This window comes from Capra hircus, chromosome 11 (assembly GCF_001704415.2).
Source record: "Capra hircus breed San Clemente chromosome 11, ASM170441v1, whole genome shotgun sequence".
Classification (NCBI taxonomy): domain Eukaryota; kingdom Metazoa; phylum Chordata; class Mammalia; order Artiodactyla; family Bovidae; genus Capra; species Capra hircus.
The window spans coordinates 28,633,911-28,648,439 of record NC_030818.1 but is presented as its reverse complement, the minus strand read 5'-3'; the positions used below and the strand labels follow the sequence as shown (position 1 = coordinate 28,648,439).

Genomic DNA, 14,529 nt, shown 5'->3' with positions numbered 1-14,529 from the left:
TTCGCCCCGCCTATCCTGCACCTGGAAAGCAGCGGGAGGAATGAACGCGAGCGAGAAGGCGGGGCTGCCTTCTTGGTCCGCCCCTCCACTTCTGCGATTGGCTGTGAGGCCTTGGGTCACCGCCCCACAGGCTGCGCCTGCGCGAGGCTCAGGGCAGTGAGTGGCAACTGATGGTGGGAGGTAGTAACCCTCGCTTCCGTTTGGCGGGCGGGAGAGATAGGTAAGCCCAGCCGAACGCCCCCGCATGCGAGCCTCCCGAGGCTGCAAGCCACTTTCGCCAACTGCCCATCTGGCCGGAAATCTCTGTCCCCGGCCAATTGGCGCCTGCTTGCCCCTCGAGCGCCGCCCTTCCGGCGTTACCCAAGGGTTGCCCTGATGGACTGGCCTCTTTCAGATACGTCTTTCTGTGTCTGTACCTCCGTTTGTGTTGGTCTCCACGTCTGTATTCTTTGATTATGCTTCTCAGCTTGTCCCTTGCTGCCCACACTCCGGTCGGTTGAGGCAGGCTTAGGCAGAGTCCAGAGCAATACAATTTGGGATGAAGCTGCAGGTTAATGTCCCGCCAAGGCTCCTCTAGGAGTCGCTCAGAAGGGCCTTCTCTACCTCTGCAAGGCTTGATGGCCCGGGTCAGGTCTGACTGCGGATGCCGGGTTCCTGGCCACCTGAGAGGGCACCTGACCAGAGTCGTCCTTGGCTGGCCAGGACCTGACACAGGGCTGGTTTCTGAGAAGGGCAGCACTGGACCAACTCTGTTCATTCACTCATTCCGCCAGCCATCTGAGTTTGGGTACTGCTCAGTCTTAGGTCCAGATCTGCTTGGTCAGTTGGGATTCTGAGGGTGGCCCAGAAAAATATCTGAAGGGTTGTCTATTGAGAGAATATATTCTAGATTTCCCTCCCCGGCCCTCAGCTGAGCATAGCACCCTTGAGAAACGTTTCCTTTCTTGCCATTCATTCTCTTCTCGACCCCTTGGCGTGTATATATCAGCGAGGCTAGGTTTTGAAATGGCTTTAGCACTTGAGAGCTTGAGACCTTGGAGTATTTCTTAATCTCTTTTAGCCTGTTTCCTTATCAGTAAAGTATTAATATTTGCCTTTGAAAAGTATAGTGTGAATTAATGAGAATGTTGGGATAAGGTGTGGATTCGCCCTTTTGCCCTAGTGGGTGCCCTGTGTGTGTGTCTATAAAATGTATACATATGCATATATATATGTGTGTGTTTATATATATAGGCTTCCTTGGTGGCTCAGTGGTAGGTAGAGTGCTCAGTCACTCGGTCCTGTTTGACTCTCTGCAAACCTGTGGACTATAGCCCGCCATGCTCTTCTATCCATGGGATTTTATGGGCAAGAATACTGGAGTGGGTTACCATTTCCTCCTCCACAGTGCCTGCAAAGCAGGAAACTCAGGAGACCTGAGTTCGATTCTGACCGGAACAATCCCTTGGACAGAGGAGCCTGGCAGGCCACAGTCTGTGGGGGTCGCAAAGAATGGGACTCGACTGCGTGAATGAGCACATGGTCCATATCTATATGTATGTATGTAGAAGTTTTTCTGGACTGTTCACCACAGTGTAACCTGTGGACTATTACTTTAATAATTAACTCCTTACTTAACATCAGTCCATACCATGTATAAGCTCTCTGTTAGGTAATTTGTAAATATGTACGTACATCAAATATGTGTTTTATAGAAAGAAAGTAAATATTTTTCTTCCTTTCATTCATACCCTGCTTTTGGTTGGAATCTGGCATCTGTAACGGACATTGCCATTTTGGTATTTTTGCAGCGCCGGGATTCCTAGTTTAGCATAATGTTCTTTGAAGGCTCTTGATAACACTGGCCACCATTTGAGTATTCCAGTGTGTGCCTGGTGTTACTTGGCATTTGCTAGAGAATGTGAACTACTGTGATGTTAGACAAAGGTCCATAATCGTAAAAAATGCCAACAGTCCACCCAAAGTGTATTATGGGGTTCCTAGAATGCATAGCTTATAATTCCAAAAGGGCAAGTTATTAACCTATGTCCTTTGTTTTCACCTCTGATTTTGGCAAAGAAAAAAAGGAAAGGAAAAATACAATGGATTGCTTAAATAGTCCTAGCACATGACCATGTTGTAGAAACTAAACACAAATATGTAAGAAAGTGGTTAACGTGTCCTTTTTTAGGCTGTGAGAACAGTCTGAACCATGTTACTCCACATGCATGTTTCCACGCGTGCATCTCCCTGTTCTCTAGCTGCTGCTGCTGCCGCTGAGTCGCTGCAGTCGTGCCCGACTCTGTGCGACCCCGTAGACGGCAGCCCACCAGGCTCCCCCGTCCCTGGGATTCTCCAGGCAAGAACACTGGAGTGGGTTGCTGTTTCCTTCTCCAATGCATGAAAGTGAAAAGTGAAAGTGAAGTCGCTCAGTCGTGTCTGACTCGTAGCGACCCCATGGACTGCGGCCCACCAGGCTCCTCCGCCCATGGGGTTTTCCAGGCAGCAGTGCTGGAGTGGGGTGCCATTGTACTCTAGCACTTAGACATTTTTGCCCATAGAAAACTGACTTTGGTTCATGGCTTATTTTTAGATGTCGAAGCATTTAGGACAATGCAAAAAGTCATTATTGTCTATGTTCTTTTCTTAATTTGTTTTTCATTAGATAGCCACTCAAGAAAACACCATGAAAGATACTGACATCAAGAAACTACTGTATACCCATCTTTTATGCATATTTTCAATTATCCTAAGCGTCTTCATTCCATCATTCTTCTTGGAGAACTTCTCAATATTGGAGACACACTTGACATGGTTATACATCTGTTCTGTTTCTGCAACTGCCGTCAATTTAGTATTGTATTTAGTAATGAAACCAAATGTGTCTTCTAAAAGAAGTTCATTATCATACAAGGTAAGGCTTATTTCTTGATAAATTATTTTTACATGTAGGTAATTTCTCTTTTACTGGAAGGATAAAGTATTAGTCAAGCACTTATTAGTCTATTTACAGTGAATAAAGAAGCTGATATTTTCCCCCAAGTCAGTAGTGTATTACTTGCTGAAAGATTGTCCATAATGTTTGATAGATTCTTGCCATGAGTTCATTGGATATCATAACACTGTGAACCTATATAGTCATGTTTTTTTTTTAATTTTTTTTTTAATTTTAAAATCTTAATTCTTACATGCGTTCCCAAACTATAGTCATGTTTTATGTCATCATAAAACATGATGAAGATAAAAACATGTAGCAATTGCACCTTTAAACCTTATAAGACATTTCAGTTTATTTTCGTGCATCTTTTGCATTTCTGAAAGACACAATGAGTTTTTTAGCCATTCTAAAATAAACCACCTTGGTTGCTCTTGTTTCAAACGTGGCCTTCCTTGACTAAATAGTAGTTGAAGTTTCAGATATTGGAATCTATTTTCTGAAATATTTATTACAGTGTAACACGACTATTATTTGGAAAGTCCTCACTGAACATTATTCAGTACTATATGTGTGCTATTAGGTAATTTAACACATGTTTACTGCCTTTTGATATAAGAAGCTCAGTGTGTGTTTTACCGTTAGATCTTCTTGAAGTCAAGTAGGTCCCACACACTGATTTTCAAACATGCAGGTCTTTTTTATAGTAACATAAATATGATTTGGGGAATTATTTAATATTGTAATTTTTTGTCCAGTTTTTCTAGGAATTTTGTTTTAAAATGAAAAAGATTTATTATAGTTGTTATTTTCTGTAAATATTTCACGTGTAACATTATCACACAATAAGGACTGTTTTTTGTGTATCCTAGCACTCTTATTGGTAAATATTTCATAAATACTGCTTAACAGCATAATTCAGTACATAGCAGAGGAACAAAAATGTTTTCTGACTCTGCTTTTGGTTAGGTGTGTGGAATATGAAGGTCGATTCTTGTCTTTTAAGCTTTTTAAAAGTGTTGTGCAAAGCATATGTGATCTGACTTCAGGAGCAAATCCAAAGAAGAGTCCCCTGTACCACTCAATGTGGGACCAAGTTGTATTTGTAGATAAAATTCAAAGTATCTGCTGTCCTTCAGGCACTCTTGATTCTTTACGTTGTTCATTTCTTTTTTTAGGTAACCAGATTTTTGAAATGCTGTATCTACTTTCTTACGTCTTGTTTCTTCTTTCACGTAATTTTTGTTCTGTATGGAGCACCGCTAATAGAGTAAGTCTGAAATGTGTACCTTAAGCCAATTATGTTTTAAAACAGTCATTGGTAAAACCAAATGCTGATTCTGTTGGTGATTAGAGAAATAAAATGGTGTGTTCAGTTAATGGATCACGGAAGGATACTGACATCGTTGCCCTTCTTTGCCAGGGTTATTTATTTATTTTTTAAAGACAGTGAAATAATTTAATTTACTAAATGCTCCTATTACCTAGCCTTCTGTTACCCAGTTGCCTGAGGAGGGAGGTACATGAGAAATTGTCATATACTAGTAAGTGTATGATACTGGTAATCATAATTCCTTAGAACGTCTAAGGAAACTGATTATAATGATACATATAAATTAGTTATAAACAGCATATCAGTTCCTAGTAAATGTGATTCTAAACTGCTCAAAAACTTTGTCTTCTTAAAAGTCAGTAGATTGCTGTATTGGAGAAGGCAGTGGCACCCCGCTCCAGTACTCTTGCCTGGAAAATCCCATGAATGGAGGAGGCTGGTAGGCTGCAGTCCATGGGGTCGCTAAGAGTCAGACATGACTGAGTGACTTCACTTTCATGCATTGGAGAAGGCAGTGGCAACCCACTCCAGTGTTCTTACCTGGAGAATCCCAGGGACAGGGGAGCTTGGTGGGCTGCCGTCTGTGGGGTCACACAGAGTCGGACATGACTGAGCGACTTCACTTTTCCTCTTCACTTTCATGCATTGGAGAAGGAAATGGCAACCCACTCCAGTGTTCTTGCCTGGAGAATCCCAGGGACAGGGGAGCCTGGTGGGCTGCCATCTATGGGGTCGCACAGAGTTGGACACGACTGAAGCGATTTAGCAGCAGCAGCAGCTTGCTGTCTTTAATTACATAATAAGCTAATGTTTATCGTTGAAAGGTAAAATTTGATTGAATACCTTTTCTAAACCGAAAAATTTTTAATTAGGGAAAGGCAGATTCATGAATATGTCTTAACGCACACGGTAGTTGAAGAAAGTTCAGCTTAGCAGTGATAAATGATCATATGAAATGAGTGATGTAATACACATACACACACATAGCTGTGTGTGTATATATTTTTGTGTGTGTATCTGGTTATATGTACACACAATAAATTAATAGGCAGTTATTTTCTAGAGGGGGACAAGACCTTTGTAACAGGAAACGGCAGTCTTCTGTCTAGTCCATTTAGAGTAGAGTGGATGTCTGGAGCAGTGGTTCTCCAAGTGTGGCTCTAAAACCAACAACGTCAGCATTCTATCAAAATGCAAATTCTCAGGCCTTAGTCAGAAACTAGTTTACTAGTTCTTCGTATGGTTCCAGTATAAGCTGAATTGAACCACTGGTTGCATAGAAAGTTCCCGAGACTATTGAGGAAAAAGTTAATGATCTAGAAGTGGGTTTTCTTGCAATGGACAGTTTCAGTGTCATAGGGCATTTAACACTTCTGAGCTCTATAGTTCGAGCCACGTATCTGGTAGATTGTTTTTTATAGTTTGCATTTCATTAGTAACATTTTTTATAGTCATCATTTTCGTAAGACAATAAGTTTATATTATTAAATCTGTTTTAATAAAAATGACACAAAATGTGTCCACGCACGTTTAACACTTCTTAAAAAGTTAGTGAAGGTTTTCTTTTTTCTAGGTTGGCATTGGAGACATTTTCACTTGCGGTTATTTTGTCCACTTTCACTACCGTGCCTTGTTTATGTTTGTTAGGACCAAACCTCAAAGCCTGGCTAAGAATTTTCAGTAGGAATGGGTAAGTTTTAATTTTATATTCTAGAGATGTTTGAACTATTAAAAAAACTAACTAGTTAGTATTAAAAAACTTAACGAGGTCCTTTTCTATTCAGGGCAACTGTTTCTCAGCCCTGGATGGTTCCCAGAGATGCCTTCTAGGCCCGCTGCCGCTGGGGACTGGGACCCAGGGAGGGTTGTGTGCCCTTGAGGGGCACCCGAGCAGGCAGAACCATAGGCCTCTCCCTCCACTTCAGCATGAGCAGCTCTGCTTTTTTTTTTTTTTTCCCCTGTATGGTAGAATTTCATTTAGTCTTTTGTGTGAAAAAGAAAACTGTTACCGAAAGAAAACTTTGAAAACACTCCTTGGGGACACTTTGTCACTGTGATAAAATTGCTGCAGATAAAATTGCTTCCATACATCTTATTATGTAGAATTGGCGTTCATTAGCAAAAAATGTTTAGTGTTAACAACCATAGTTTCTTATTCACCCTCTTTTGTAGTGAGACATCAAAGTGCAGGTTTTACAGGATTTTATTCCCTTAGTGCTGTATGTATTTTTAGCATCACTAAGTTAAAATTTTAGCTTCTTAAAAAGCATTGAAATTACTTATATCAGAAATGGTTGAGTCATAGCTAAGGAAACTAGAAGTTAGTTAGCACCCATGATTTTGTCCTGTTTATCATCCAGCAGCAGAAACTTCTTGAGCCTTTAACTCTGTTTAGAGTTTGTGCAGAGTTTGTGGAGTCTGAATCAGCTGATTCTCTCCCTGAGGGGCTTCGATATTCAAGCGCCAGGGATGAGATGAGCAAAACCATAAGAGTAAATTTATGTAAACAGTAAAGTTTTAGGAACTCGGTAGCAGGGGAGATCCCTGAAGAGTGAGCTGTACTGGGGATGATCTATGAAAGACCTGGATCAGGAGTAAGAGATTTGGTGAGACTAAGGGGAAAGGGGAGACACTCCGTGCTAGAGGAATGAGTGAAATCATAGAAACTGAAATGAACGTGGTATTTTTGTGTGATTTGGAAGAGAACTGCCCAAGTAGAGCAGATACTTGCCATGTAGCTAGACTCCATACATTACTGACTTTTTCCTTTTGAAATGCATACTATTTGTTTCCCTTCAGGACCATCTTCTAGTGTTCATAAAGTCTCTAGAAAACAAAACAGTTTGTTTTGAATACCTTTTCCCACATCATTACCATATTATTCCAAATAGCATTGATTTCTTGTAGCATTTTAGTTTGAAATTTTTAAACAGTGAAAATCAGTTGAAATCTTCTTGGTTTGGATTGATGATTTATTCAGCTTTGATTTTGGTTTCTGATGATAGCACTGATGTTGCATGTAGGGTGATATTGTTATCTGATTGTACAGTCAGTTCTACTGTATGATGGCATATGCATAGCTAAAAATCCTTGCCTTATACAAAACTAAGCAGGAAGAAACACAGAACTTGTGAAGAAAATGGGACTGAGGCGCAGCACTCAGAAACTTCGTCAGTAACACATCATAAAAGGTATTCAGTATTCAGAAGAGCATGTGCACGCGTGTTCAGTTGTGCCCGACTCTTTGTGATGCTGTGGACTGTAGCCCACCAGGCTTCTCTGTCCATGGGGATTCTCCAGGCAAGAATACTGGAGTGGGTTGCCATATCCTCCTCCAGGGGATCTTCCCAGTCCTGGGGTTGAACCCGTGTCTCAAGTAGATGTGGGAGGAGTTGCCTCTTGTAAGGAGGGTTGTTAAAAAATTAAGGCAGATGGTGGACGGTGTGGCTCAGATACCTGAGGGGAACTGAGACAGCTGGGAGACGGGGTATTTTTAAACAGTATGGAGATATAATTCAGACACCATATATGTCACCTATATAGTGTCCAATTCAGTGATTTTTAATGTATTCACAGATGTGTGCAACAGATATGTCAGTTTTGAATATTTTCATCACCTAAAAAAGAAACTGTGTCCTTTGGCTATAATTCCCTTATTCCTCTCCCCTAGCCGTAAGCACCCTGGAGAAGGAAATGGCAACCCACTCCAGTATTCTTGCCTGGGAAATTCCGTGGACAGAGAAGCCTGGTGGGATACAGCATGGGTTGCAGAGACTTAGCAACTGAATAAGCCCTAAGCAACCACTAATCTATTTACTGTCTGTAGATTTGCCTGTTTCGGACATTTCATAACAATGGAATCATATAATATGTGATCTTTTGTGATTGGCTTTTTCATGTATCATGATGTTTCTGAGGCTTATCCACGTTGTAGCATGTTGTTAAGTCATGTCTGACTCCTTTGCAACCCCATGGACTCTAGCCTGCCAGGCTGCTCTGTCCAGGGGATTTCCCAGACAAGAATTCTGGAGCAGGTTGCCGAATCCTCCTCCAGGGGATCTTCCCTACCCATGTTCGAAACCCTGTCTCCTGCTTGGCTGGCGATTCTTTACCACTGAACCTCCTGGGAAGCCAGCTGTAGCGTGTGTTAGTACTCTATTCCTTTCTGTGGTTGAATAATAAGGATGCATATGTACCACATTTTGTTTATCCATTCATCAGCTGATAGACATCTGAGTTTTCACTTTTTGCTATTCTGAAAAAGTTGCTGAAGGAGTCTGTGTGCAGGTTTTTGTGTGGGTATACTTTTAAATATGAAACAGTTTTTTATTTTATGTTTTTAAACTTTACCGAGGAATAATTGATGATATAAAATTATACATATTTAAAGTGATTTGATATACATTGCAGAGTGATTCCAAGATCAAGATAAGTAACACATATGGATAAATGTTTTTATTTTACTTGAGTATATGCCGAGGAGTGGAGTTGTTGGGTCATATGGTAACTCCAGATTTAATCATTTGAACAACTGCCAGACTTTTTCAATGTGGCTGTTCCATTTTATATGTCCATAGTAGTGTGTGAGGGCTCCAATCCCCCTACATCCTCACCAACAGTTGTTAGTATTTGACTTTTTAATTATCCTTATGGGTGTGAAGTTTTATCTCTTTGTGTTTTTTATTTGTATTTCCCTTTTGACTAGTGAAGTCAAGCATCTTTTCCTGTTCCTATTGGCTGTTAAATGTTTTCCTTGAAGAAATATCTTAGATCCTTTGCTCATTTTTCAATTGAGTTTTTTATGGTTTTATTATTAAGTTGTAAGAGTTCTTTATATATTCTGGATACAAGTCCTTTATCAGATATATGATTTGCAAATATTATTTACTCTCTTTCTGTCTGTTGTTTTTTCACTTCCATGATAGTGTTCTTTGAAACACAAAGGTTTTAATTTTGATGAAATCTAATTTATTTTTTTCCTTGGTTGCTTGTACTTTTAGAGTCATATCTAAGAATCCATGGCCAAATCCAAGGTGTTGACGATTTTCTCCTGTGTTTCTTTCTAAGAGCTTTCTAATTTTGATTCTTAAATTTGGGTCTTTGATCCATTTTGTGTTAGTTTTTATGTATGGTGTGAAATAAGGGTCTCCCACTTTATTCTTTGCACGTGGCTTCCCAGTCATCCTAGCCTCATTTGTTGAAAAGCCATTTATCCCTCTGAGTGATCTTGGCACCTCTGTTGAAAATCAGTTGACAATAAGCGCATGATTCCATTTCTGGACTTTGAGCTCTTATTGCGTTAATGTATACCCTGATGCCAGTACAACACTGTCTTGGTTAGCTGCTGGATATTTGAGGGGTGTGCATGTTTTTTGTATTCATACGCTGCTCAGTTCAACTGGGTGCAGTTTTTGTGTTCACTCTTTCTCACAGACAGAATCACTCCTATTGTTCTTTAATATATCAATCAAATTGGAATAAATTCAAATTTTCAAAGCAAGCATTATAGCAGAACTGACCAAATATATATAAATTCCTAATATTTTAAAATTAGAAAAAGTCAAACTTTAAAACTGAAGGGAAACAGAGTAACCATTCTTAGTTTCTCATAGTAATTTATCATGAACTTATTATATAGACATTTTCTGAGCCTCTTTCTTTTGATAATTAATTTTTTTGAAGTATAGTTGTATTATATGTTATATGTTACAAGTGTACAGTATAGTGATTCACAATTTTTAAAGGTTATACTCCATTTGCAGTTATTATAAAATATTGGTTGTATTCCCCGTGTTGTACAATATATCCTTGTAGCTTATTTTATACATGATAGTTTATACCTCTTAATTCCCTGCCCCTGTATTGCCCCTCCCACTCTGAGAATTGAGTGAGATTATGAAATAGTAAGTGCTCAAGAAATGTTTGTCACCTGGATTAACAATTGTCAGGAGACATTTTTATACTTCATACTCCCAATCCTGACTGCTGTTTGTCTTGGGACTTTTCTTGGTTTAGGTAACAGACCAAGGAGTGCTGAGCATAGACAACCACAGGGAAGGAGGAAGGGTTTTTACAGTATATTTAACGTGAAGTTGATTTGAACTTTGTCGTGGGGAGCTTAAGTCTTCATGTCTCTACCATACATTAGTGATATTTCAGTTTCCTCCTATCACTTCCCTATCACTTTTATCACACTTCAGGGATTTAGTATAAATATGTCACATGTCCAATTTTGAATGAGGTAGGAAATAATCTGATACAGTAACTTGTTTAATGTTAGAGTTAGCCTTAAATGTTCACTTTAATGCAAAATTTTTAAAAATTCAAAGATCTGGTGATTCTGCAATGGTAGTGTGAAATACCCAAGAAAAACAATGACTTGTGTGTTATTTTGAAATTATTTGAATATATTAACATTTTTATATTGAGTCACAACTTTAATTTAAAATAATGTTATTATAATTTAAAGAGGTTATATAGAACATATGAATAATACGTTTCTTCCTATCCAGTAATCCTTTTCAACAGAAATTAAAGTTCTGATTTGAAGTACTTATGCTATAGTTCTAATTCACTGAAAGTATTTAAAATACCTTAAAGGACTGATTGAAGATTTTAGAACTTTAAGTTTTTATCATTCATCCTATGTTTTGTATACAAAACATTAGTAGAATAGTAGAGTGTTTTTTCTTTTTTTTTGCTTATTTAAAGTTGGCCCTTGTATTATTTTTGAAATATAACTAATTCAGGTGTTCAGTATGAATAGCTCAGTTTTGAATTGGGCTGACATCTTGTTCAGTATTGAGTCAATATTTTGTACTATTTTAAGTGAAATGTCATTATATCCTAATTTTTAGTGTATTTTTTTGCATGTTTAACACTAAGTAGATGATAATCAAATAAAGACTGAAGACACTAAAGCTCTGAATTTGAGAACTATGTAAGAGATGCATCCCAAGAATAAAGGGCAAGTTCTGACACTGTTCAGATTGAATATGTAATTAACTGACACTGTTTTAACAAGACTTTTTCTTAAAGTCATGTAAAGTTATTGTAAGGTTTTTTTTTTTTTTTAAGAATGCTATTTTAAAGAGGCTTGAAGATAGAAAAGTCATTTGGTTTCCTAAAAAATTCTAGCAACTTCTTTTTGGTATACTTTATTACTGAATATACTCAATTTGTACTAGTTTACTTCAATTTGTTGCTTTGGTGTTGTAATTATTGTGGTGCCTTTTTTTTTCCATTTGTTGACTTCCTTATAAAGGAAAATAATAATTTGACTATCTTCATCCTATATTTCTCATTCAAGTTTGCTTTTTCTTTTATCAGTTTATTTTATGCTTTTATTTGAATGTTTCAGAATCTGATCACTTTTCATGAAATGAAAAAATTTAATTTCTGAATACGTTCCTGAATCTATGATTATCTTGCCAAGGTAAAGACAGCCTATAAGCCCTATTTTTGTAGTGAAAACAGTAGGCCTCTTTTTGCCATCTTTGTGTTGAAATGGACTTTATATCGAAAAAAACCACTGTGGACATTAAAAGTGAAAGGATGGTGAATCACCAGTTTTTATATATATTAAAATTAGGTAATTTAGTCTTAATGTGGGTACAAAAACTTAGTAGCAAAGAGGCATTGGTTTTAATCTTTATTCAGTGGGGGAAGGGGAAAGTTTATAAGACTTCTGTAAATATCTTTAGCCACTAGGAGGAGTTGTTTAGTGCCTCTTTTTTTTTAGATAGAGATCAACAGTTAAAAAGATCAACTCCATCTAAATAAGGACTGTTTTGATGACAGCCTGTCTGAGCCATAGTATTTATTGTTAACTATCTGAGATAACTGATACAGTATCTGGAACATAGATAGTAGGCATTTGAAATGGTTTATTTATTTCAATTAAGATTTGATTAAATGAATTTCAGTGGAGTCAAATAGTGTGGACATTTACTTAGAACTCACTGTCATGAAGACTGATCTGTAATATTTAGTCACTTTTAAGTTTGTTTGCAGAATAGTGCACTATGTATTCTATTCTCAATCATATATATATATATATATATATATATATATAAAACTTAACTATGAAGAAATTAGCCATTAAGCATTGAATTCTAATGGCTTTATTATGGAAATTTATAAAATGAAAATAAATCAATGTCAGTGCTGCTATAAATCAGTGACTAGAAATAAATTTATGCTTTTTGTTTTTTGCAAAAGAATATTACAAAAATTCAAATAATAGAAAAATATCAAAAGTTAAAGATCTTAGAATGCTACATAAAGAATAGCTGTTACTAACAGATTTTATGTTCCAGATTTTATCTATGCAAAAATATATGTAATTTAAAAACAAAACTGGTTATACTAGTCACTGCTTTATAATATGCTTTGCTTTTCACTTATTGGGCTGGTAGGGAAATGGCAGCAACTTCTCTTCTCTCCTTAAATCTTCCTAAACTAATCATTGGGAAAGAATGGAATCACCATGATTTAATTAGCCTAATCATCAGAGATGAGATGAATGTTGGTAACTAATCATCATTATAAGTATTCCATGTACCATAATTTAACTAATTTCCTATTGAGGATTATTATCAAATTTTCATGATATAAATAATGTTGTTATGAACATCTTTGTACCATATAATTTTGTATACTTGAACACTGATTTCTGTATACCAGATTTCTGGAGTAGAATTCCTAGGTCAAAAGAAGTTGATAGACATCACCAAATTAAAATTCTAACTTGAAATCTATACACACACACACACGTATATACTTTATTATTATATACATATATATATATAGCTTCCTAGGTGGCTCAATAGTAAAGAATTGCCTGTCAATGCAGGAGACCCAGGTTCAATACCTGGGTTGGGAAGATCCCCTGGAGTAGGAAGTGGCAACCCACTCCAGTGTTCTTGCCTGGAAAATTCCTTGGACAGTGGAGGCTGGCGGGCTACAGTCCATGGGGTCACAAAAGAGTTGTAGCACGTCATCTGAGCACATCTGACCTCACATCACACAACTGAGCACACACATCATCATCAAAACTCACACATACACAAACATACATTCACCTCAACAGAGTGCCAGTTTTCCTGAATCCCCATCAGTGCTGTTTATATTCTTTATCAGTCCCAGGGCTGCTGCCTACTGCGTTTTACCTAGGAAGCAGACTGTTCTACTATAGTTTCATCTGATTCCTAATGGGATGCATAAGGCCTGGTCAAAAAATTTTTTTAATTTGTAGAACCGCCATTCATTAAATTTCAGCTGAATGTTTCTGATTATATTGCAAAGACACCATTTCCCTTGCCTTGGCTCTCTGCCTCCATTCTTTCCTTTTGCCTCATGTCACCCAAAATTTGATAGAAAAGAACATCCAGTCCTCAAAATGCAACTTCAAGACATGAAGAATTGATGTTGGTTAAGATGGGAAGGCAGCTTCAAATAATGCATTCATTTTATCCAAGCAAATGGGTAGTTTGGGCAGCCTGACCACATGAAGTATAGGCAAGTTTGACAACGGCTAAAAACAAACTACAGAAGAAGAAAAAGGCATGTAGAAGATAAGGAATTCAGCCTGGAAGACAATACTACCCAAGGAACAAAAACAAAAAAGCTCCCCACAGTTTACCACAGAAAAAAATGTTATTAAGGATATTAATGCAATAAAATAAGAGCTCAAATATGAGATAATTAAAGAAAATGAGGTGGAGAAGGAAATTGAAAAATTAATGAAATAAATTGAGAATCCAGATCATACTATTAGATCATAAATTAGAAACATAGATAAATTAGAAAATCAAGTTGTAGCAGCAAGAAGGGTTTGAGCTAATCAAAATGAAGCAATTAGAGAAGAAATGATAAATATAGAGAACATACAAAGGAGATCAACTTAAGACAAGTTAGTAGCCCTAAAATACAAAGCAAAAAATAATTCAAAGATATGATAGAAGATAGTTTCCCCAGATGAAGGAATTACTGAGTGCATATATAAGGGAGTTACTATATCAAGAAAATAATTGAATGAATTGGAGTTCAGAACAGAATATAAATACTGCATAAATATGATAGTAATGGAAGTTATACAGTGGGTGAAGGGAAGATGGAGAAAGATGCACCTCCAACCACTCTGGCTGCCCCCAGATCCTGAGCCTAGTTGCTACAACCTCTTCAGGAAGGCTTAAACAAAATTCTGCATACTAAGCAATGAGTCTTATGCCTAGTCCTTTTTATCTTCTGGGCCCAGAACACTAACAGCCAGGCTTATATC

At 37.6% G+C, this 14,529-nt stretch overlaps 1 protein-coding gene across 4 annotated transcripts in view; it reads left to right on the top strand.

Moving 5' to 3' along the window:
- Positions 113–14,529, top strand: part of PIGF (phosphatidylinositol glycan anchor biosynthesis class F) — a 30,283-nt gene continuing 15,866 nt past the window's right edge. The window contains exons 1-5 of one of the 4 annotated variants that reach the window (XM_018055193.1): positions 113–220; positions 2,645–2,893; positions 4,093–4,184; positions 5,821–5,937; positions 7,358–7,438. In XM_018055193.1, the coding sequence (XP_017910682.1) occupies positions 2,666–2,893; positions 4,093–4,184; positions 5,821–5,937; positions 7,358–7,438 (518 nt within the window). In that variant the 5' untranslated portion in view covers positions 113–220; positions 2,645–2,665. Of the gene's footprint in view, positions 221–384; positions 439–2,644; positions 2,894–4,092; positions 4,185–5,820; positions 5,938–7,357; positions 7,439–14,529 lie in introns of those variants that run through there. The other 3 variants (XM_018055192.1, XM_018055191.1, XM_005686565.3) reach the window with 3 other exon arrangements.